The sequence below is a fragment of the Chenopodium quinoa genome, unplaced genomic scaffold, assembly GCF_001683475.1.
Source record: "Chenopodium quinoa cultivar QQ74 unplaced genomic scaffold, ASM168347v1, whole genome shotgun sequence".
Lineage (NCBI taxonomy): Eukaryota > Viridiplantae > Streptophyta > Magnoliopsida > Caryophyllales > Amaranthaceae > Chenopodium > Chenopodium quinoa.
In genome coordinates, this window is record NW_018742441.1 from 422,911 (window position 1) to 443,884 (window position 20,974).

General features: G+C 37.2%; 4 protein-coding genes across 4 annotated transcripts; all 4 read left to right on the plus strand.

Moving 5' to 3' along the window:
- The first annotated feature begins 1,519 nt into the window (after positions 1–1,519).
- Positions 1,520–5,791, plus strand: LOC110716229 (protein SENSITIVITY TO RED LIGHT REDUCED 1-like). Its single transcript, XM_021894848.1, has 3 exons — positions 1,520–1,719; positions 4,273–4,452; positions 4,551–5,791. The coding sequence occupies exon 3, from the start codon at positions 4,622–4,624 to the stop codon at positions 5,456–5,458; it is 837 nt and encodes a 278-aa protein (XP_021750540.1). The 5' UTR covers positions 1,520–1,719; positions 4,273–4,452; positions 4,551–4,621; the 3' UTR covers positions 5,459–5,791.
- Positions 5,792–7,277: 1,486 nt separating this feature from the next.
- Positions 7,278–9,056, plus strand: LOC110716239 (uncharacterized protein At3g28850-like). The gene has a single exon (XM_021894855.1). It carries the CDS (start codon positions 7,647–7,649, stop codon positions 8,535–8,537), a length of 891 nt encoding a protein of 296 aa, XP_021750547.1. The 5' UTR covers positions 7,278–7,646; the 3' UTR covers positions 8,538–9,056.
- Positions 9,057–14,256: 5,200 nt separating this feature from the next.
- LOC110716746 lies at positions 14,257–14,835 on the plus strand. The gene has a single exon (XM_021895382.1). The coding sequence runs from the start codon at positions 14,257–14,259 to the stop codon at positions 14,833–14,835; it is 579 nt and encodes a 192-aa protein (XP_021751074.1).
- A 968-nt stretch (positions 14,836–15,803) lies between these two features.
- Positions 15,804–17,939, plus strand: LOC110716751. Its single transcript, XM_021895387.1, has 3 exons — positions 15,804–16,694; positions 16,776–17,170; positions 17,312–17,939. Exons 1-3 carry the CDS (start codon positions 15,804–15,806, stop codon positions 17,937–17,939), a joined length of 1,914 nt encoding a protein of 637 aa, XP_021751079.1.
- The last annotated feature ends 3,035 nt before the right edge of the window (positions 17,940–20,974 follow it).

A 20,974-nucleotide genomic window follows, 5' to 3' on the forward strand; every position in this document is an offset into this window, starting at 1 on the left:
CGTTGAAGCCGACTCAGACAGTGATTGATTTCTCTTCCGGTTGATGATCTCCCAGGCATCAATAGTTGATATTTTTCTTCTCACCGGCTGCTGAGGCCGGCGAGTGATGTTGGTGTTCCTCCCAGGGAGGAGAATTTTTTACCAATCAATGGTCCCGGCTGCCTTCTCCTTTGGATGGGGAGTGGGCTGCCGGTTTCTGACTGACTTCCCCTTCTCTGGAGGAGTCTTCTTCGCCGACTGGCCTTTACTTGGACCAGCCCGACTCTTGGTGATCAGCTCTGTAATTTCACCCTTGAAACTTGTCATGAATCTCATGAGTTCATCTCGAGTGACAGGGGCTGATCCAGCGGCCGTTTGGGTTTCCCCTTCCGGCTACCCAGAGGGTCGACTTGGACCCGCCTGGGAGGCACCCCGCTCCAGAGTGTCTCTGGGCCGGATGCGTTTAGTTCTGAGAGAGCCGTCTTCGGCTGTGAAAGCTTCGACCTGAGGATCTTCATCCTCCTCATGGTCTGTAAAAACTTCTGGGTCTTCACCCAGACGGTTAGGGGGTGGTACAAACTCTTGAACCATCTTCGAGGTACTCTCCCCACAGACGGCGCCAAATGTTTTGGGTGATTTTGTCCCTTGGGAGAGTTACGTCACGAAGTCTGATTCCGGCTGAGCTACACCTGCAAATTAACGGAGACTCCGGGTGGTTGGAGCTCCGCCTCCGACGGTCAAGTTAGAGACTTGAAACGGAATGAAGAGAACGGAAATTTAGGTAGGGATCTGCTCGGATTCCAAGCTCAGGTCTTTCTCTGATGTGAGAGAATAAGGGTGTAATAAATGATTCAATCTGTCCCCAAAATGGGGAAATATCTCCCTATTTATAGGGTCGTTGGGAAAAGTGCCCCTACCTAGGTCACTTGACCTAGATTTTAGTGGGCTGCACCATTTTACGGCGCTCCTAGGAATCTGGGCCTTTGAAGGCCGCCATTTCGGAAACATATATGAGGGCGCCAAGTGTCAAGAGGATGCTGAGCCACATGGGCCATCCTAAGCTCGACACGTGGCGACCTCTCATTGGTCCACGTGTCAAGAGGATGTTGGGCCACATGGGCCATCCTGAACTCGACACGTGGAGAGCTCTCATTGGCCCACATGTCTAGGGTAAAAATACCCTAAACAAAACCCATACTAGCTTAAAGTTGTGTGGTTTAATGTTGGAATGGATCATATTCTTTATTAAAAGAATGGATTGTGAATCTTAAGGGGGGGAGATGGGTATGGGATTCCATAAGTATGGGGTGGAGTTAGAATCCCTTAGGTATGAGATTCCATTACTAAAAGACTCAACCAAACAAAAAAATAAATGGAATGGATTCTAACTCCATTCCAAATGATCGAACCAAACGACCCCTAAGTGTTAAGTACGGAGTACTCCGTATTGATTAAGTCCTGATTTGGGACCGGTTTAAATGATTTGGTCCAACTGTCCAAATCCGGTTTTGAATTCAATATTTTCAGTCTCCGGTTTGGTTTGGTTTGGTTTGGTTTGGTGTTGAGTGTTGACCAATGAAAGTCCTGTTTTACCGGAGCTTTTCAATTTTACGCTGCACGGCTGCACCCTTTTCCACTGAAGCGTACTCCGAATCCTCCATTGAAGCGGCTTCTGAGCTATCTATCCTCCATTGAAGTAGCTGCTCAGCTTTCTTTCGTCCATTGAAGCAAGCTTTTGAGGTAAGATTTTTATTTTCATTTCTTTAATTATCGTTTTAATTTTACAATCTAGGGTTTAGTTTCACACTATCGTTAATTTAATTGTCAGTAAGGTCAATTTAGGGTTCTTCTAAGATGGATTGTTGAACTTATCTTTGTTATAGACTTATAGTTGCTGAAGTTTGAAAGATTATAACGAGTAATCTTGTTGCTAGAATTTTTCAATTTGCAATTTACTTTGATTTTTGTAAGCGAGATGAGTTTAATGTGAATTTTCGAGCCTAATTTGATAATTGAATCAATTTTTTTTGCTAATGTTGTACGTGCTATTTACTTTGATTTTGTAAGCGAGATGAATTTAATGTGAATTTTCGAGCCTAATTTGATAACCGAGTCAAGTTTTCTTGCTAATGTGTTGTACGTGCAATTTACTTTGATTTTTGTAAGCGATATGAATCTAATGTGAATTGTTGAGCCTGATTTGATGATTGAGTCAAGTTTCTTGCTAATGTGTTGTAGGAACTACCCTTAAGTGTTAGGAACTTAGAACAAAACTATGGCAACGAACCTTTTCTCCCAAGGTCATGGTGGCCTCCCCTCCTGCCTCGGCTCAGGGACCACCCACATCCATGAGCTTGAGCTGAGATGTATGCTTGGAATTCTTCCATTTTACGGAGTATATAAACAATGTGATATAGGGAGCATTCAATAGGGAATATCTATTATTAGTATGACAACCACATTTTAATGCTGAAAATTATCCTGAATGATTTTGTGCGGATTTAGAGGTTATCCATACTGTTTGGTTTAGCAACAATGGGATTAGCTTAATTGAAGGCCATGGAAAATGATTTAGGTGGATAACATCATATATGATGGCTCATATAGTACTTGGTCTGCATGTTTGAACTTTTGAAGCATCGTCTACAGGTTTACACGATTGGAGAAGCCTTGTCTCTCTCCTCTTGTGTGAAGAAAGATTACCAGCTTTGATCATTTTTACGGACTGAACCTTGCAAATCTAAAGATCCACTAACTTGCCATAGCCTTTAACAGCTTGGACCTCGTCATTGTCTTTACCAATTCATTCCTGTGGTGTAGTTTAGATATGAGAGAAATGTCTCAATATTGAAGATATCCAAAGAGAATGAAGGCCAAAAGTTGAAACAGGTGCTTGTTTTGGACAGGGGAAGGGGGTGTGGATGTTGGTGCTTAATCTGAAGGTTGTTATAGGGTCTTAGGCAAAAGGGGGTGAGTAAATTGTGCATCCTTTACAGTCTACATGTCATGGAGTTTGTTTGAAGTTCTACTTTCAATCGTGAGTTTATCAACCACAGATAAGCTGTTGTATGATTTGGCCATTGGTGGGCAGCGTGTTGGTTTAAATGCTGACCTTTTCCTTGGTGGGGTTTGCCTGTTTAGTCTAATTCTTTGGCTTCCCATATCTGTATTGTGTATTCTTTATGATTAGCGATTTGTGTTAGTAGTTTGGTATTCTTTTCTGTGCCTAATAGAGTGCTCATTTAAATTGACACTTCTGTTCGAATAACCTAAACTTGGTATTTTAGCTGAATGTTCAGGTGATGACTCTGGCTTCTTTGTCCAAATCACTCTTTCAAAAGAAACTTATATCGTACTGGACTCAAAACTTGTTTTTGGCTTGAATTTATATAATGTAATGCTATAAATTTTTATGATGTGGAAGTTGTATTTCAATAGCTAATGGCCAGTAAAAACTCTTATTTAAATTTGCTATACTTTTAGAAATTGTCAAGTGAAGATTTTGTACTCTGAAAACCTTCGTTTTCTTCCCTTTGTTTGATCACTGAGGAAGAGGTCAATTAGTAGGATCTCATTCTTCTCTATTAACTATCATATATTCATATATGAGCTAGTAAAAACTTATTTTTTTGAGACAAGTAAAAACTCTTATTTAAATTTGCTATACATCTAAAAATCATCAGGTGAAGATTTTGTACTTTATAAACCTTCGTTTCTCTCTTTGTTTGATCACTGAGAAAGAGATCAAATAGGAGGATCTCTTTTGTTTTTATTAATTATCATATATGAGCTTATTGTTGTATTTCTTAAATTTATGTAGCAGTGTTCAATACCGTAATAGCTTTTTTTTTAAAGTGGTTTCCGTTCAATGTGGACATGTGTATCAGCGCATGCACACATACATGTATGTACAATAACACACTGTTATCAGTTGATGTGGGAAAAAATATCCCTTTCTGTGCAATGGATGCTGTAATTGTATTGAAGTAGCTGAATTAGTGAATTGCATTTCTTTGTTTGCACTTTTAAATAAACAGGAGATCTTGCATTTTCCGCCAGATCTGATGCATTTGGTGCTTCCCTGTAATCATGTGTGCGTTTGCGTGTGGGTGTATGTTTCTATATACTTTGGAAGCTACCGTATCTGGATTGCTGGAATAGATAATTACTGTAGTCAATTTTGTTTATGTGCTAGTGTGGCACTTTTTTTATTTTTTTTCCTGATCCTGCATTTTCATTTGAATATCTGCTGGTTGATCCCTTTTGTTTTTTTTTTTTCTCCCTTTTTTGCAGGCTTAGTATCCATTTGTGAACACCATGATTTGAACCAAGTACATTTCCTACCAGGGTCCAGGGCTTGATAGCTGGTTGCTGTTTGCCATGGCGCCTAAAGCTTAAGCCACATACTTTGGTTTCTGTTCTAAAACCAGCTTAATTGATTCAAATGGTGACCAATGTCCCTATTCCTACAAGGTAGCAACAATTTAATCATTGAGGTTTTGAATATTATGACCTGAATTGCTTGTCTAGTGGTCCATCACCACTCTTAATTCCTACTTTTTGGCTTGTAGGATTCGTCCACACTATCTTCTACATTTGTGAACAGCTTAATCTGATACAAACTTAAGTTTTACACATAGCAATGGCTGCTGCTGCTGATACTACAACCTATGATGAGAATTCTGAATACGTGGATCCTGATTGGACTGTTGTCCTACCTCGGAAAAGTAGAAAATGTCAGTCTAAAGTGTCTCGCACAGAGAAAGAGGTAAAAGAACAGTCATTTGCCCCACCTGACCTTGAAATCAATCAAGAGAGAGAGTCAAAATTAATGCAGAAAATTGAGAGTAGCTTGAAGAAACTTGAGAGCTCCAAGTTTTTTGACCTTTTCTTGAGTCAGATTGAAGACCCTGAAGTCTTCAATTGTTTTTCCAGGGTTTTAGGGTCTGAACCAAATATGAACATGGTGGTGTATGGTATAGGCAGCATTGAGTCTTTTGAAGCTCCGCGGTTGCAGCTTTGTTTAGTGATCTTGATGAAGAGAAAGTTTGAATGGGTAGGTAATATCGAGGTATTTGATCCGGTTCTATCTGGGACTGAAACCCGTGTTCTGGAATCTTTTGGCTGTTCTGTCATATCAGTGAATGAGGAAGGTAGAAGACAGGCTTTAAAACCCACATTATTCTTCATGCCTCATTGCGAGGCTTTATTGTATCACAATTTGCTAGAGGTAAATTGGAATGTAGATATGTTGAGAAACATGGCGCTATTTGGAAACAGTTTTGAGTCGTACGAACATCACAATTCTGTAGTCAAGGACTACATAGCTTCTCCATACACGAAGCGTATCCTGGCTTCTCGGAGCTTTGCGAAGGAGTTCAGAGTCAAAACAGGGCCAGATGATCATAATAGAGCCTTTTATGAATCCAGTTGGCTTTTTTTCAACCCTAATGATGAGCATGAGGTGCCCATTATCTAGTTAATAACTGAACCTGTAAGTGGTGTGTGTGATAGCTGTCAACTTATTGCATTATTAAACAGCACAAGTTTGCAGCAGGTGCACAACACAATTGTTGTATCATTTATTCATTTGTAACTCTTTTATAACATGTATCAGAACTGTTTCACACGTCACCTGCGATTTTGCTGTGAATCCTGTGATTGTTTTTTCATCATATGATAAATGGCTTCACCCAGGTAATTGATCAAGAACTGCACAAACATTTTCCTCCTAATGTACGCCTGCATGAGTTTGATTCTTTAATTTTCTTTGAATAATGTGCACAGAATGATAATGTTGTTACCCGCTCTATTTCAGTATTACTCTGTCAAAATATAGCAGTAAAATCTTAGATTTGGCAGTAGCATGTTTTATTTATTTCTTTTTTTTTTTTTTTTATGAAGGAAACGCAGCAGTAGTATAAACAGCCTGGACATGAAAAGTCGAGAACCTGTACTGCAAGGTTTTGTGCAATGCTTTTGGGTACTAGTATGTGTGCCAACACTGCGCAGGTGTTCAGATACATCTAGTAAGCTTTTGAGCCATGCTTGAGTACCTTTCGGCTCGCCCAGCTTAACAATATTGTGGTTTACTTGTGCCAATGAGGACCTACAAAGATCAAAATTCATACTTATTTTCTAAAAAAAGTTTGAAAAAATTAATTTGAAATTCACAAGGCAAATGGAACGAGTAATTTGGTAAAGGACTTTTGGACCACGATCACAGTGCTTCAATTTGTGCACTAGACTTTGGTGTTACCTGCATTTTTGTGTGGCACAAAGTGTATGTAATCTGTAATGGACGGTTGCTTTGTCTTCGGGTGAAAGTAGGACAACAATTAATTAAAAAATGAGTTTCACTTTTTAGAAAGATTTTTACTTGTTTGGTTGTTATTTATCATACATCCATTAACTAATCTTTGAATTTCGAGGGGACATAGAATCATCACATAATAAAAAATTGATTAGATGAGGTATATAAGATTATGAGTAGCACTTTTGAAAATTTCCTCTTAAGGTGTTATAAAATCTCATTAATGCCCTTTAATTAAATTATAAATTACTAATAACATTTTGATATACTTATACTACCTCCGTTTCTTTTTAGTTGACACGTATTCCTTTTTAGGAAGTTTTTTTTAGTTGACACGTTTCCTTTTAGGGTAACTTTTTTACCTTACATTTACAAACTACCCCACTTGCTTTTTCATTCTCTTTTATCTCTCCTCTTCTTAATATATGCCTAAATCAAACGCGCCAACTAAATAGAAACGGAGGAAATATTTATTACGAACATTATCAATGTTGCACACATAAATGATAAATCCAACTCACAAAGTCACAACTCACAACCATATGTCCATATTAATCGAATTTTAATCAAATTTAAATTTGTTTTGCTATCTCATAAAACACAATCATAACAAAGATTTTTTTTTTTTTAAAAAAAAAAAAATTATACTGTATAATCATTACAAAAACACACATTCGTGAAGTTTAAATTAAAATATTACCTTAGAAAAGTCTTTCACTCACCAATAATTTCCATTTTTTTATCAAAAAAAAAAAAAAAAAAAAAATACCGAGTATCCGTTATCTAAAACGCGTCGGCCTTGACAGTTGACACTTCGCTCTCTCTCTCTCCCGTTTCTACAACTCAAACAGTTAACTATATTTGAAAAACACAATCTCAAAAAAAAAAAAAAAAAAAAAGAGGGAATTACCGATTTACCCTTTTCTCTCTCCTCTAAATTGTCTCAACTGTAAATTGTATTCTTCTTCTTCTTCCTTTTTCTTTCCTTCAAAGGCAGCTCTCTCCACTATTTTCTTTCCTTTTTTTTTTCCTCTCTCATAAATCAACAAAAAAAATCCTACTCTCAAATTCTTCCAGAAAAATCCCTAAATAAAATTCACAAAATCTCAATTATCAACTTTATCATTGATTATCAATCTTAATTTTATCCCTGATTTTTTCAATTTTAATTTCTATCATTTTCTTGATTTTTTCTTCAATCCCCCCTTTTGAAACCCTAAATTCTCATTTCCACATCCCAAACCCTAATTTCGCAATCATTTGCCTTTCTGATTGTGTAATTAGTTCCGAATTTATTGATTTCAAGAGGAATTGAATAAATACCCTAAAATAAAATTAAAAATAAAAAAAATTTATGGCGAGTTTCGAAGAGAATCGCGAGTTGTCGACTAGCAAGCCATCGATTTCGTCGAAGAATTCTGTGTTTAGTCGGTCAATGACGACGCATTCTTCCGTCGCGAATACCTTCTCGAAGAAAGGATACGTTTCGTCTGCCGCTTCGACGGTCGTTGATCGAAACGCGGCGAATATGAAGAAATGGTACAGCAATACCTTTGATTCAGCTGGTACTTCAATCAAAGGGAAGGTTAGGCAGCTTCGAAATTTGTTTGAATCCCAAAAATCATCAAATAATAATAATCATAATAATAGTATTGTTAAATGTAATTCCCAAAAAGTTGAAGAATCGCCTTATAATCATCATTTAGCAAAATTAAGACCTGCTAAATCATTCAGTTCTGATTTTAAGGATTGTTGGTCGATTTTGGATGTTTCTACCATTCGATTTCCGGGTACTGAGGATAGAGTTGTGGTATATTTCACTAGTTTGAGGGGAATTCGGAGAACCCGGGAGGATTGCGATGCTGTCCGGATGATTTTCCGGGCTTATAAAGTGTTCGTCGATGAAAGGGACGTTTCGATGGACGCTGCTTATAGGAAGGAGATACAGGGGTTGCTTGGTGAGAAGAATGTGACATTGCCACAGGTTTTTATTAAGGGGAGGTATGTAGGTGGGGTTGAGTTGATCAGGCAGTGGAACGAAACCGGTGAGCTTCGAAAGATTCTTCAGTCATTGCCAACGAGGGATAGACGGTTCGTGTGTGATAGTTGTGGTGATGTGAGGTTCTTGCCCTGCTCCAACTGTAGTGGTAGTAGGAAGATATTCGACGAGGATGAGGAGGTGATGAAGAGGTGCTTGGAGTGCAATGAAAACGGGCTGATTCGATGCCCGGAGTGTTGTCTGTGAATTACTCCCATGATCACTACTTATGTGATCCAGGTATATTGGTGTGAAAATGATAATTGAGTAGCTAGTTTGTGTGTTTTTAGCTTATGGTCTGGCTTGAATATAACCCCCTTTTTACGGTTTCAGCCTTATCGCGGAGATTTGGTTGTACATTGTTCATAGACTCGTGATGAACAATAATTATGTATGTCATTGATACAAATGATACTTTATAGTATGTACTGAACTAGTGTGACTCCTTGCCGAAAAATGAAAAAATAAAAAAAAATATTCAAACATATTGAATAGAGGAGATTAGCATGTTAGTGCTGGTGTGCTCCATTGTAGCTTGGGAGATGATGGGCATTTCCCTTGACTTGCAGTGTAAATTTACTATGTTGTATATATTAATGACTCTTTTTTCCTTTTCGCAATTGCGCAAACTGAAGCTGTTGTAATGAGAAGGGCTATACTATGGTTTTTGCCCATTGGAATGAATGAGAATTCCTTTGAGCTTTTGACTCAATTTTGTGACTCAAATTTCAGTGTTTTATGTTTTCTGACTTGATTATATAATGCTTTTCTCTTGAAGAAATAATTTACTCTGTTTAAACGCGACTTGCTAATTGTTTCACTTGTATGAACCTGTGGCTTTTGTTGAAACATTTTGGCTAGTGTGGAGTTGTAGTGACCGTTTACACAGATCTTGCTACCGAGTAATTTTTATCAGGAATGTACTGCTGTTCAGCTGTTCTCATGTATAATGTGATGTTACATGGACTGATCTTTTAGTATCCAACCTAGCAAGGTCTGTGGTAATTGAGGGACGAAAGAAAATTTTATCGTGAGCACACCTTCAAGTGGCCTCCACTCAATGCTATACTGATCTTTTTGTTTAGCATCTTGTTAGTATGCTCTATGAGTATATGTAGCTGAAGTGTGTTGTTATGCTCTGTATAGCGGCCTCCACCCATTAGGCTCTGTTTTAGTTGTTATGCTCCATCCGCGACCTTGCAGTAATGTAGTTACAATCTACGGCCTTGTATTTTGTGAGGGTATATACAATTATACATTGACAACATTGTGATCAATGCATCAATCATCTTTAGAATTGAATGAAATGTACTCAACTTATCTTTGCTGCATAGTTGGCCATTTTCAGCACGTTCTGACCAATTCTCTTTTGAAGTGTCCATGTCAACGTTGAAGTGTAAAGTGCACGAACATCAGAACATGGATTGTTAAGTTGAAACAGAAGTTCATGTAATCTTTTAATATTCTAAACAATTTGGTCATCTGTTGTTTCCCCTTCCTCTTCCCTAATTAAATAAAAGCCCCACTCTGTTTTTTTTTTCCAACAGAAGATGTCAATGACTTTTTTGGGGTGAGTATGCTGTGTTGAATGTAATGAGATAAGGTTGCCATAATTTTCATTCTGCTGAACGGTAATAACAGTGCGTATTGAGTTCCCTTGACCGTGCTCTTGCTAGCATCTATGTTGCATTGTTGTTATTGTTGCTGCAGCACGGTTATATCGAAGGTTTTTGGTACTGTTCGTTTTAATAACCTTGACTAATATTTTGTATCTACTATCTCGTATGATTTCTGCTTTGACAAGATATTCAGTTAGATTATGTCAATTATTATGAAACGAGATGGAGGAGGGGAGTATTTCAAAACCATCTTTAAGAAAGTCAAATGATGAAGAAGAAACAAAGTGGGAAAACGCCATTCAAATCTTGATGAAAACGGAGTTTTGCGATTTCTCCCAAAAGGGTACAACTGTACAAGATTGTGTAATCAATCTGGCAAACAACAAGGAATCAACACAGGCTTCAATGTTGCACTGATGTGAGCAACACAAATTAACGTTGTTGTTATCAATGATTGTGTAAAATGGTGTGATCTAGGGATCATATGCTTTTGCCTAGGGATAACTTCATTCCCTTTCTAAGAATCTCTGCTAATCTATGTGCCCTCCTGGCTTCCCTTTTATACGGGGTTTTAGAAAAATAAAATAAAATAAAATAAATTATTTCAAACATAATTGAAGGCTTGAAGCTTACTCAAAACTCTTTCAATCAAACTCTTTCAAGGTTCCGGACATGTCAAGCTGCATGGCTATACTTTCAGTGCTCTTTCTGGTGTTAACGGTTTTAGATGCGACTAATTGTATTTGGCTGCGAAGGGCTTCATTTTGTTTGGTAAGACTGGTGAGTTTGGCTTCAGTTTGGACTTTTTGAGCCAGCAGTGTTTCAATTTGGCTTTTCTGCTGGTCTAAAGTTTGGCGGAATGCGTTCATTCCTTCACTAATTTATGAAAGGAATGGTGTCCTTCGAACAAGTGTATTATTCTGATAGCGGGTTCAGAATTATTAGAAAGCTAATATATTCAGTAAGGTCAAGTGATTGGAATGCCTGGGTGGAGGCCGCTTCCGATCAGTAATATTAATATAATTAATATTACAGCTTAATCTTGACTGAACCCTTCAGGTCACACCCAAGCAAATATATGCGAACCAACTCGACGAATTAATTCGGAAGAAATTAATTCGTCACCCGAGTGTTAAATAATTAGACGTCGGTAATTCGAGCTTAGAGCGTCGAAACCGATCGTCGGAAGTCGAGTCTAAATAATAAAAGACGAGACGCGCAAAATAATAATAAATCAACAATATTCCCGAAAATACCCATAGCATCGGAGTGCCCCGAGCATCCGAATGCTAATGCTAGGGGCAAGACGAGCCAGCGCACTGTGCTGCAGCCACGGCTAGGCACATCAGCAGCCGCAGCCGCACCATGCCACAGCAGCAGCTGGTGCGGGCCAGGTGCGGGCTGGCTGCGGGCTGGGTGCGGGCCGGGCTTGGCTCGTGGCTTGGCTCGGGCCATAGGGCCGTGTATAAGGGGAAGGTTGGGAGCAAGTGGGTTGCCATGTGGCACAAGGTGAGGGAGAGAGTGGGGAGCAAGTTTGGTCCCCATCTCCAAGTGGTCCTCACCTACTCTCTCATGTATGCTTGACACTTGTTGATTTATTACTAGTTTGCTTAATAATTTTATTTTAGCTTTAAAATAAAATGAGAAAATCTCATTGTCCCACATTGATGGGAGAGATTTTCATACTTCATCATTCCCTATAAATACCCAACTTTGGGCATAGGAAATGATGCTTGAGTGGGAGTTAAAAAGAGCATTCCATAATTTTGGGAAAACTCTTAAACTCATATAACACTCGGGTTTTGGTCGGACCTCGCTAACCCCTAGGTAGTAGACCTTAAAGTTGTGTTCGCCCTTTTGTGGGGGGATACCGTCGAAGGCGCGGCGCTTGACGTGCTCGTAGCTTTCAAGTAAGAGCCCCGGTGTTTGGGCGAAGCTCGCTTCGAGGGTAAGATTCGTGATCTTTTCTTTGTGATTATTTATTTATGCTTTATGATTTTAATTATTGCGAGTGGTTCCTCGGGTAGGGGTTTGTTTCCGCGGTGAGTCAGACTCACTAATCCCCAACAATTTCGGCAATGGTAAAGGGTACTGGTTGCCCAGTCATGGTGTTTGTCTTGGTTTTTTGGCGAATTGGTAGGTTAATTGATTATCAGCCCCACGGTGGGCGCCAAATTATTTAGGCAAATCTCAATAAGGACATCTAAGAATTTGCTAGGTTTCAGGGGTAATAACAATCATTCTACCAATAGCATATAAAACAACTAAGAACGATGATAAATCAATAAGTAATCAATAAGTAAGCAATAAATATTCAATTACATAAAGAAGATGAGTTTAGAGATACAATACTGAGTAAGGACAGACCTCCTTGTTCAGTAGGGATGCAATTCCGTAGATAACAGTAGAACAAATTGTTTATATTTTAGTATATGCGAACGTACATGAGTGTTAAAATGCCTAATTCTTCTTATTTATACCTAGGGGTCTCTAGGGTTTACAAATTTATTCAGAATATATTTCAAACGTATAGGATCTTCTTGATTTATCTTGTTTCCTGCTCTGTAGGTGTATCTTTGGCAAGTATCTCCTTGATTGATACGCTTGATGCTGCTTTCCTTGTTTATTCCAATCAAGCCGTTTTGCGTATTCTTGCTGATTTATTGATCTTGGATTGGTGCCCTAAGTACAATGGGTCGTGTGATAATACGGACCCAACAATAACATGATTTATATCGAATTTAACAAATATACTACTACGTAAATTAGTAAAATTGTACAATCAAGTTTCAGTTTTGATCGTAAATATAGTATATTAGATATCAAATTTTATGCAAATCATTCCTTTCATATGTACCTTGTGTGATTGTGTAAGTGAGGTAGTTGCATAGTAGTTGACTAGTTGAGTGTTTTATCTTTGCTACAATTTGATTCTATTCTTACCAAGAGAGAAAGGTGTAACCTATATTAAAAATTTAAAATGAACTGAGATTATCAAATGACCAAAAACCACTTGGTTCATGTAAAAATTTTCAAAGATGGTGGTTATTGATGGTGATTAATTACTATGAGATATAGAAGTTCTTCCAAAATCCATATGTACCTATTAGAAAAAAAAAAACTCTTGTGTTGAACTAATTGCTAGTATTTAAAAATTGGTTTATTAGGGAGGGATTCTATGTAGTAAGAAGAATAACATTGCTGTTTTCATCGTTTGCCTTTCTCTTGTCTCTTGTAATGGTAAAACTTTTATGGGATGTATGACATTTAAGATCAGCTAAACCACAAACTTCTCAATTTCTCATTATAATAGGATTGTCAATTAGTTTAGTCAATCAAAATCTTTGAACCTAGTCCGTGTCCGGTTTTAAAGTTTCTGTATTAGCCTTAGTGCTTCAACTAGCATAGTGCCCGTGCGATGCACGGATTATAAATCAAATTATTAAACACGTAGGAAAAAAAAAAAAAAAAAAAAAAAATAATTCATTTACTATTAAAGGACTTGTACTTATGGTCAATAAAAAAAAATTAAAGGAACGTTATTTGAATAGTATTTTATGTTATTTGAAATTCTTTTAAAATTTTATAATGTTATTTTATTAATTGAAAAATAATTGAATAATACTCCACATAGCTATATAAGAAGTGAAGAGTTGGAAGCGTATGGTGAGGGAGGATGATCATACCATGCAGGAGAGTTTGAACATTGCTGGAGTAAAAAGGAAGGAGTCAAGGGAGGGTAGTATTGAAGAGAATAGTATACTTAACGAGAGTATGGTGTGTAAAAAAATGAGAATTACAGGAGCTTCAATTGACAAAGTGGCGAGCCCCACACAGTGGGCTCTCGGTGATAAATGAGTCACATCATCTCGTGGAATTGTAGGGGGTTGGGGGGCACTCCTGCAATTAATGCTTTGAAACGTATAGTGTTTCTTGAATGTCCCCAAATGGTGTTTCTTTCGGAAACAAAACTGAAATCTTTCGAGTTTGAAAAAATAAAACAAAAAACGAAGTTTGAGTGTGCTTTGGTGGTAGATTGTGAAGGTGAAGGAAGAAGGAGACGGGGGGGGGGGGGGGGGGGGGTTAGCTTTGATGTGGAATAATTCGATGAATTGAATGTCACTGTCACGTCCTACTCCCAAAACCATATTGATGCTGAAATTGTCTCAAACCAGCAAGGGAGGTGGAGATTCTCTGGCATCTATGGTTTCCCGGATGATGATAACAAATTTAGAACGGGGCTGTTGCTCAAAAGCTTGTGGGGTAGTCATGACAGCCCATGGCTGTGCGGAGGGGACCTAAATTTAATGTTGCAGTCGAGTGAGAAGATGAGTGGGCGAAGTTTTTGTGATGCGGAAGCCGATATCCTTAGAGAAGCGGTGGATTATTGTCAGTTGGAGGACCTTGGGTACCTTGGCCATGATTTTACATGGGCAAACAATAGAGGAGGAGATGAAAATATCCAGGAACGCCTTGACAGGTTCCTAGCAAATCGTTCTTGGTGTGTCATGTTCCCAGCTTCGTTTGTTACTCATCTTACCAAACGAAGATCAGACCACCTGCCCATACTCTTGTGTATCAAGGAAGATCTCCATATGCCAAAGAAAAAAAAGAAGAAGAAAAAGATGTACCGCTTTGAAGAAATGTGGCTTCGTGATGAGAACTGTGAAAGGATAGTGTCCGATGCTTGGGATAGGGGAGGTGACCTTTGTTCAAAAATTGCCTTCACTTCTTCTAATCTTAGTGCGTGGAGTAGAGATAAATTTAGGGATTTTGTGAAGGAACTCCAAGCTTGTAGGGGGCAAATGGAGCATCTTATGGGTGAACCCCAAACGGAGGAAATTATTGCCCAAATGCGTGCAATTGATGATAGGATCGATGGATGAGCTTGAAAGAAGGGAGGAAATGTATTGGAAGCAACGGAGTAGGCAAGATTGGCTCAAACATGGTGATAAAAACACCACATTTTTCCACTCGAAGGCCAAGCAGAGAGTTGCTCGAAATAACATTAAAAAAATAAAAAATGCTGCGGGTACAGAGTTCGAGGAGGAAGAGCAGATCATGGAGGTTTTTGTGAATTATTTTGAAGATCTCTTTGCCGAGAATAGTATAGTGGAGCCGGAGCCTGTAATTGAAAAGGTGGAAACAATTGTAACCGAGCAGCAATGCAGCAACCTGGCAGCCCCTTTCAACGCTGAGGAGGTTCGTGTGGCTCTTTTTCAAATGCACCCGACAAAGGCCCCTGGACCGGATGGTATGTCTGCAATCGTTTTTTCAGAAATTTTGGGATGTGGTTGGTGTTGATGTGATTGAGAAAGTGCTTGAGATTTTGAACAATAATGGTGATATAGGTACTATTAATCAGACTCATATTGTTTTAATTCCGAAAAAAATGATTGTGAGTCTCCTGTTGATTATAGACCTATAAGTTTATGTAATGTTATATATAAAATAGTCACCAAAGTTCTAGCTAATAGACTAAAGCTAGTTCTCCCGTTCATTATACACGAGTCGCAGAGTGGGTTTGTTTCGGGGCGTTTGATCACAGATAATATTATGGTTGCATATGAATGTTTTCATTATCTCCGGAAAAAAAAGACAGGGAAGAAAGGCTTTATGGGTCTCAAGCTAGATATGAGTAAGGCCTATGACAGGGTGGAGTGGGTTTTTCTGCAGAAAATGATGATTAAATTGGGATTGGCGGAATCTTTTGTGAGTCTGTAATGAAATGTGTAAGCTCTGCAGAATTTGAGGTTTTGGTGAATGGGCAACCGTCGAGGAGGTTTAAACCTAGTAGGGGGCTACGGCAAGGGGATCCCCTATCGCCATTCCTTTTTATCATGTGTGCCGAAGGATGTCATCATTGCTTAGGGATGCCGAGAATAGGAAGATCATTCATGGGATTAAAATTGGGAGACATGTCAATCCTATCTCTCATTTATTTTTCGCAAATGATAGTCTTTTATTTGTGAGAGCTTCGAAGGAGGAGGTGGAGGGTGTGTTGGAAATCCTTTCTACTTATGAAGTGGCTTCTGGTCAGAAACTGAATATGGACAAATCAGAGGTGTCTTTCAGCCGAAACATTGAGCAAGAACGGAAGAATATGCTTCAGATGAAGTTATCCTTTAAGGCCGTCGAAAGACATGAAAAATACCTCGGGCTTCCAACTTACATTGGTAGTTCGAAGAAACAGGTTTTCCATAATATTCAGGATAGAGTTTGGAAGAAACTTAAAGGGTGGAAAGGGAATTTTCTGTCACAAGCAGGAAGGGAGGTCTTGATAAAGTCTATAGCCCACGCGATTCCAACATATGCAATGCATTGTTTTTCGATCCCAAATAGCATCCTAAATGGGATTGAAAAAATGTGTCGACAATTTTTTTGGGGTCAAAAGGGTGAAGAGAGGAAGCTGTGTTGGGTGGCTTGGGAGAAGCTATATGTGTCAAAAAAGGAGGGGGGCTTGGGTTTTCGGAACATGAAAATTTTTAATGAAGCTCTCCTTGCTAAGCAAGCCTGGTGTATTTTGTCGAATGAAGACTCTTTCGTGGCTAGAGTACTTAAAGGGAAGTACTTTCCCCATACGACCTTAATGGAAGCCAAGATACAAGCGAACGCAAGCTATACTTGGAGATCAATCATGGGTGCGCGAGAGGTTCTTGCTAAAGGGGTGAGAAAAGCAGTTGGTAATGGATCTACGGTGCACAATTGGAAGGATCCTTGGATCCCAAACCTTCCGAATTTCAGGGTAGGCAGTAGTCAAAGGCTGGAAGAAGGGGAGCCCATTTTTGTTCGTGACTTATGGTCTGACAAATGCTGAAATATTCAGACTCTTGAGGCTTGGTTTTCTTCGGTGGAAGTGAATGAAATATGTAATATTCCGATCCCAATGTTTGATAGAAAGGATTCATGGGTGTGGCATTATACGAAGGATGGGAATTACTCAGTTCGTAGTGCTTACAACCTTCTCACTGTTGAGCAAAAAAATGATACGGCCTCGAATTCGACTACAGTGAGTAAGGTAGACTGGTCAATGGTCTGGGATGCTGAGCTTCCGCCTAAAGTAAAATTTTTTTCTTGGCGTGCTATGAAGAATGCCGTCGCTGCTAGGTACAGTTTGGCCAAACGCGCTATGCCTATCGATACTACTTGTCCTATGTGTGGAAATGATGTCGAAAGTGCCCTGCATATGTTGATTAAATGTGAAGAGGCGAAGCGAATCTGGTATTGTTCTCCGTTGAGGCTGGAGGTGGAAAATTTTGAGGGTGATACCTTTGTTGAGTGATGTGTGGGTGTGAGAAAGCATTATACAGATCCCCATTGGTGGAACTTGTTTTGGAGTATCTTGTGGGGTGTTTGGCTTAGGAGAAACGCTTGGGTCTTTGATGGGAGAAAGAAAGATGCTAGTGAAACCATCCACAAGGCTGTGGGAATGGTGGGTGATTATGAAAGTGCTCTGGAGAATTCTACTTTGTCCTCAAATCCTCAGCAGTTTGAATCTCAATGGAAGCCACCGGTGGAAGGAGTGATCAAAATCAATTCGGATGCAGCAACTTTTGGCTCGAATCAGGTGGGGTTGGGTGCTGTAATGCGGGACAGAGTTGGTGATGTTGTTGCCTCGACTTGCCTTTGTCTTAAAGGTAATTATGAGGTCGATGTTGTTGAAGCATTGGCGATGAGACACGCCTTAGCCATATCCTTGGAGTCGGGCTTCAATAGAGTGTGTTTGAAAACAGATTGCTTGAAACTCCATCACCATTTGAAGAAGAAGACTGCCCCTGCTACTGCGTTTGGTCTGATTGTACATGACATTTTGAAGCTTGCTCTTCAATGCCAGGAATACTCCTCCTTTGTGAAACGAGGTGGTAATCGAGTTGCCCACGAACTAGCTAAAATTAGTTCTTCCTTTACTGAGCTTAGAGTATGGATGGAGGAGGTCCCTTTGGGCATCTCTGACTTTGTAATTGTTGATTTAAACGCTTTGATTGACTAATAAAGTTTGCTCATTTTCCGTAAAAAAAAAAAAGCTATATAAGAAGTGGACTAATTTATTTATATCTCCCGTTGAGAAAAAACTAAAATTTTCATATCATACCACCCGCATCAGTAGCTACAATCAATCTAATACATACATGTTTTATTTACCCGTCGCACTCATTAAATCTATAGACACAATAATAACCTTATATTTGACCTACCAGAACATATATTTTCCTAAGTTAAGCATTGTGCCAAAAACTATATATTATATAATAGTCATATATATAACCAATAGTTGATTAAATATAGTATACGACACAAATACTTCGTATATAGGTATGGATACTGATAATTTTATATAAATAAAATATACGGAGTATATATTACTAAGATTTATCCCTACCTTAATTATAAAAAGGTTAACAAAACTCTTATAATAGTGCATGGACATTTATATATCTAAAAATGTTCTTTTTACATATATTTTCCCCCATTTAATTTTAATGCCTTAAAATTGTCTCTTGAATTCGCTAAATTGATTTAAAAGGTTATGTTTATTTCAATATTTAAAGCCATTTACTATTTTCATTTCCTTTTGTTTTAATTTTTCTATTTAGAATTTATTAGACTATTAGGTTTCAAGATCGAAGTCAATATCTTTTTACCATACAATCACTAAATCAAAGTCGATCAACTAAAGTTTTGGACATTGCATAGCTACACAACATCCAACACATTTAATGATTACATGCAAATAATTTTAATAAAACTACGCATTCGATATAAGTTATTAAAAAATTTAACTATATATACATTTTGATAGGTTTATATCTTTCATATTAACAAAAATTTACAAATGTTATTATCATATTTTGAAAAAAAATAGACTTTGGAATTTTGTATAAGATAGATAAAGGATAAATTAATTCCCGTCATATATGCATTGAGTTTTGGGTGTTCTATCCGGTTCACCCTTTTCAGATTTGAGGATCAGTTCTAGGTTATTAGGTTTCACTCCCCTTCCGATTGTTGTTGCAGGAGAGCACACAAGTCCTCCCTACCAAGTGTAGTCTCAATCACCAATACACCAACAACCAATTGGTGTAGTGGTGATTGAGACTACACTGGTATGGAGGACACGTGTTATAAAATATTATATTATATACGTATACTTTTTTATATTATAAAAAATATTATATTATATACACATACTATTATAGTTAAAAGTATTATTATGTAAAAAACAACATAAATTATTGCACATGATTGTTGTATATCTAGTATAGTACATGAGCAATGCACGATTTTTAAATTAAAATGTTAGTTTTTCTAAAAAAAATTCATAAGTAATTGCATTGTTAATACGAATATTACAATTTAAAACATGAGTAATAGTTATAATACATTTTATATATCCTTTTTCGTCAAATGTCTAATACAATTTAACTTTTATTCCTCTTGTTTAGATTGGTTATTGGTTCAGAGGTTTTTTTTTTTTTTTAATGCAAGAAAAACAAAAGATCATTGTAAAAGACATTGTATAGAAATAAAAGGCTGATTAAAATTAAATTTATGTTCAAGATTATGTATTTTTTTCCAAGACAACATTTCGGCTCAGCATTCAGTATTTGTCAAGGAGTACAACAAACGATAAAAGTAATTTTTACACTATTTTGTATCTTTATCAAAAACTTTTGTATAAAAAACTTTTACATTATTTTGGGTAACTTTTATCAATAAAGCATAACTTTCATTCATTACAGGGTAGCTTTTATAATCGGTGCACAATATTTTATTGTACATCTGATTTTTTTTAAATGTTTGTACTGATTTCATAATTGACGTCAAAATAAATATTATCGATTTTATTTAATTTTCATAAAAAAAAATAATATTAGCCTTTCAAAATACGAAATATTTGTTTCCTTAATTATGCCACTTTAATCATATTGCTTCAAATTAGTTATTATTCTTTAACTTAACTATAAATAAAGATTGAAAATATTTTATGGATTATTTGTAGTATTGGAAAGTATATATTTATTATAAAAAATTAAATCAATATTTATGTTAGGAAATCATGAAAATCTTATGCATGTATAGAAACTTGCTTTTATTGTTTGAAGTTTAACAAAAATAACTATGCTTAAATACGTAAACAGTAATTATATAGATATATTTTATACATAAGATAAGCCAATGAGAGAGTGACATTTATCATCCTCACATTGAGGTGCTTGTCTTTTAGTATAATAGATAGATAGATAGATAGATAGATAGATAGATGGTGCTGCATTAAGGGACAAAATTGCAATTTTTAGAATGTTCAAGAGAAATAATATTCTAGCTAAACATCAATGTTTGTAATTTCTAAACAACAATGTAATATACAAAGTACTTAATAACAAAGACTATCATTAAATTTGTATACTAATTATTTCGTTTTTGATGATTACAAACTTTACGATTTCATTTCTTATATAAAAATAAGCTGTGAGTAGACAAAATTTATGAGCAAAAATTTTATACTCTATATTTGCACAGGGTCTCCAAAAATGTTGTGACGACTCTGATTGGGAAGGGATTGGAATCTAATCACCCAGAATTGATCCCCGAATCCAGATTACTCCAAAGAGTGAATCGGGTGGAACACCAAAGGAAAAAAAACAAAGAAAAATACGACACAAGCTTGAAGCTTCTATTCGTGCATTTGAGGGGTCATTCACTCATTTGCCCCCATCAACTTTTTCGGAGGGGTTTAAACCTATTCTTCTGTAAGTATAATCCTAATAATCAGTAGGTGTAGATTCAATACAAGTCTACTTCAGCTAGCTTGGCCCATCTACAAGGAGAGGTTGTTATATACACTTAAGTGTACCGTACACCCATGAATATTTATTCTCATTTTGATAATTGTTTTTATTTTATCATCAAATGAAAAACAAAAACTAACCTTAGATTAGTTGGATGTATATATCAAATTCTAATCTACAAGTGATATCCAACATATTAATTCTTGTTATTGTTGTTAAGGTTGTATGTGTTTTA

What these genes read in the sequence shown, in the direction of transcription:
- LOC110716229 (XM_021894848.1), top strand. Translation starts at nt 4,622, where the DNA reads ATGGCTGCTGCTGCTGATACTACAACCTATGATGAGAATTCTGAATAC.
- LOC110716239 (XM_021894855.1), top strand. Translation starts at nt 7,647, where the DNA reads ATGGCGAGTTTCGAAGAGAATCGCGAGTTGTCGACTAGCAAGCCATCG.
- LOC110716746 (XM_021895382.1), top strand. Translation starts at nt 14,257, where the DNA reads ATGTTGCAGTCGAGTGAGAAGATGAGTGGGCGAAGTTTTTGTGATGCG.
- LOC110716751 (XM_021895387.1), top strand. Translation starts at nt 15,804, where the DNA reads ATGTCATCATTGCTTAGGGATGCCGAGAATAGGAAGATCATTCATGGG. An exon ending in CAAACCTTCCGAATTTCAGG is followed by an intron (nt 16,695 to 16,775) that starts GTAGGCAGTAGT and finishes TGAAATATTCAG; the next exon opens with ACTCTTGAGGCTTGGTTTTC. An exon ending in GAAGAGGCGAAGCGAATCTG is followed by an intron (nt 17,171 to 17,311) that starts GTATTGTTCTCC and finishes TGTTTGGCTTAG; the next exon opens with GAGAAACGCTTGGGTCTTTG.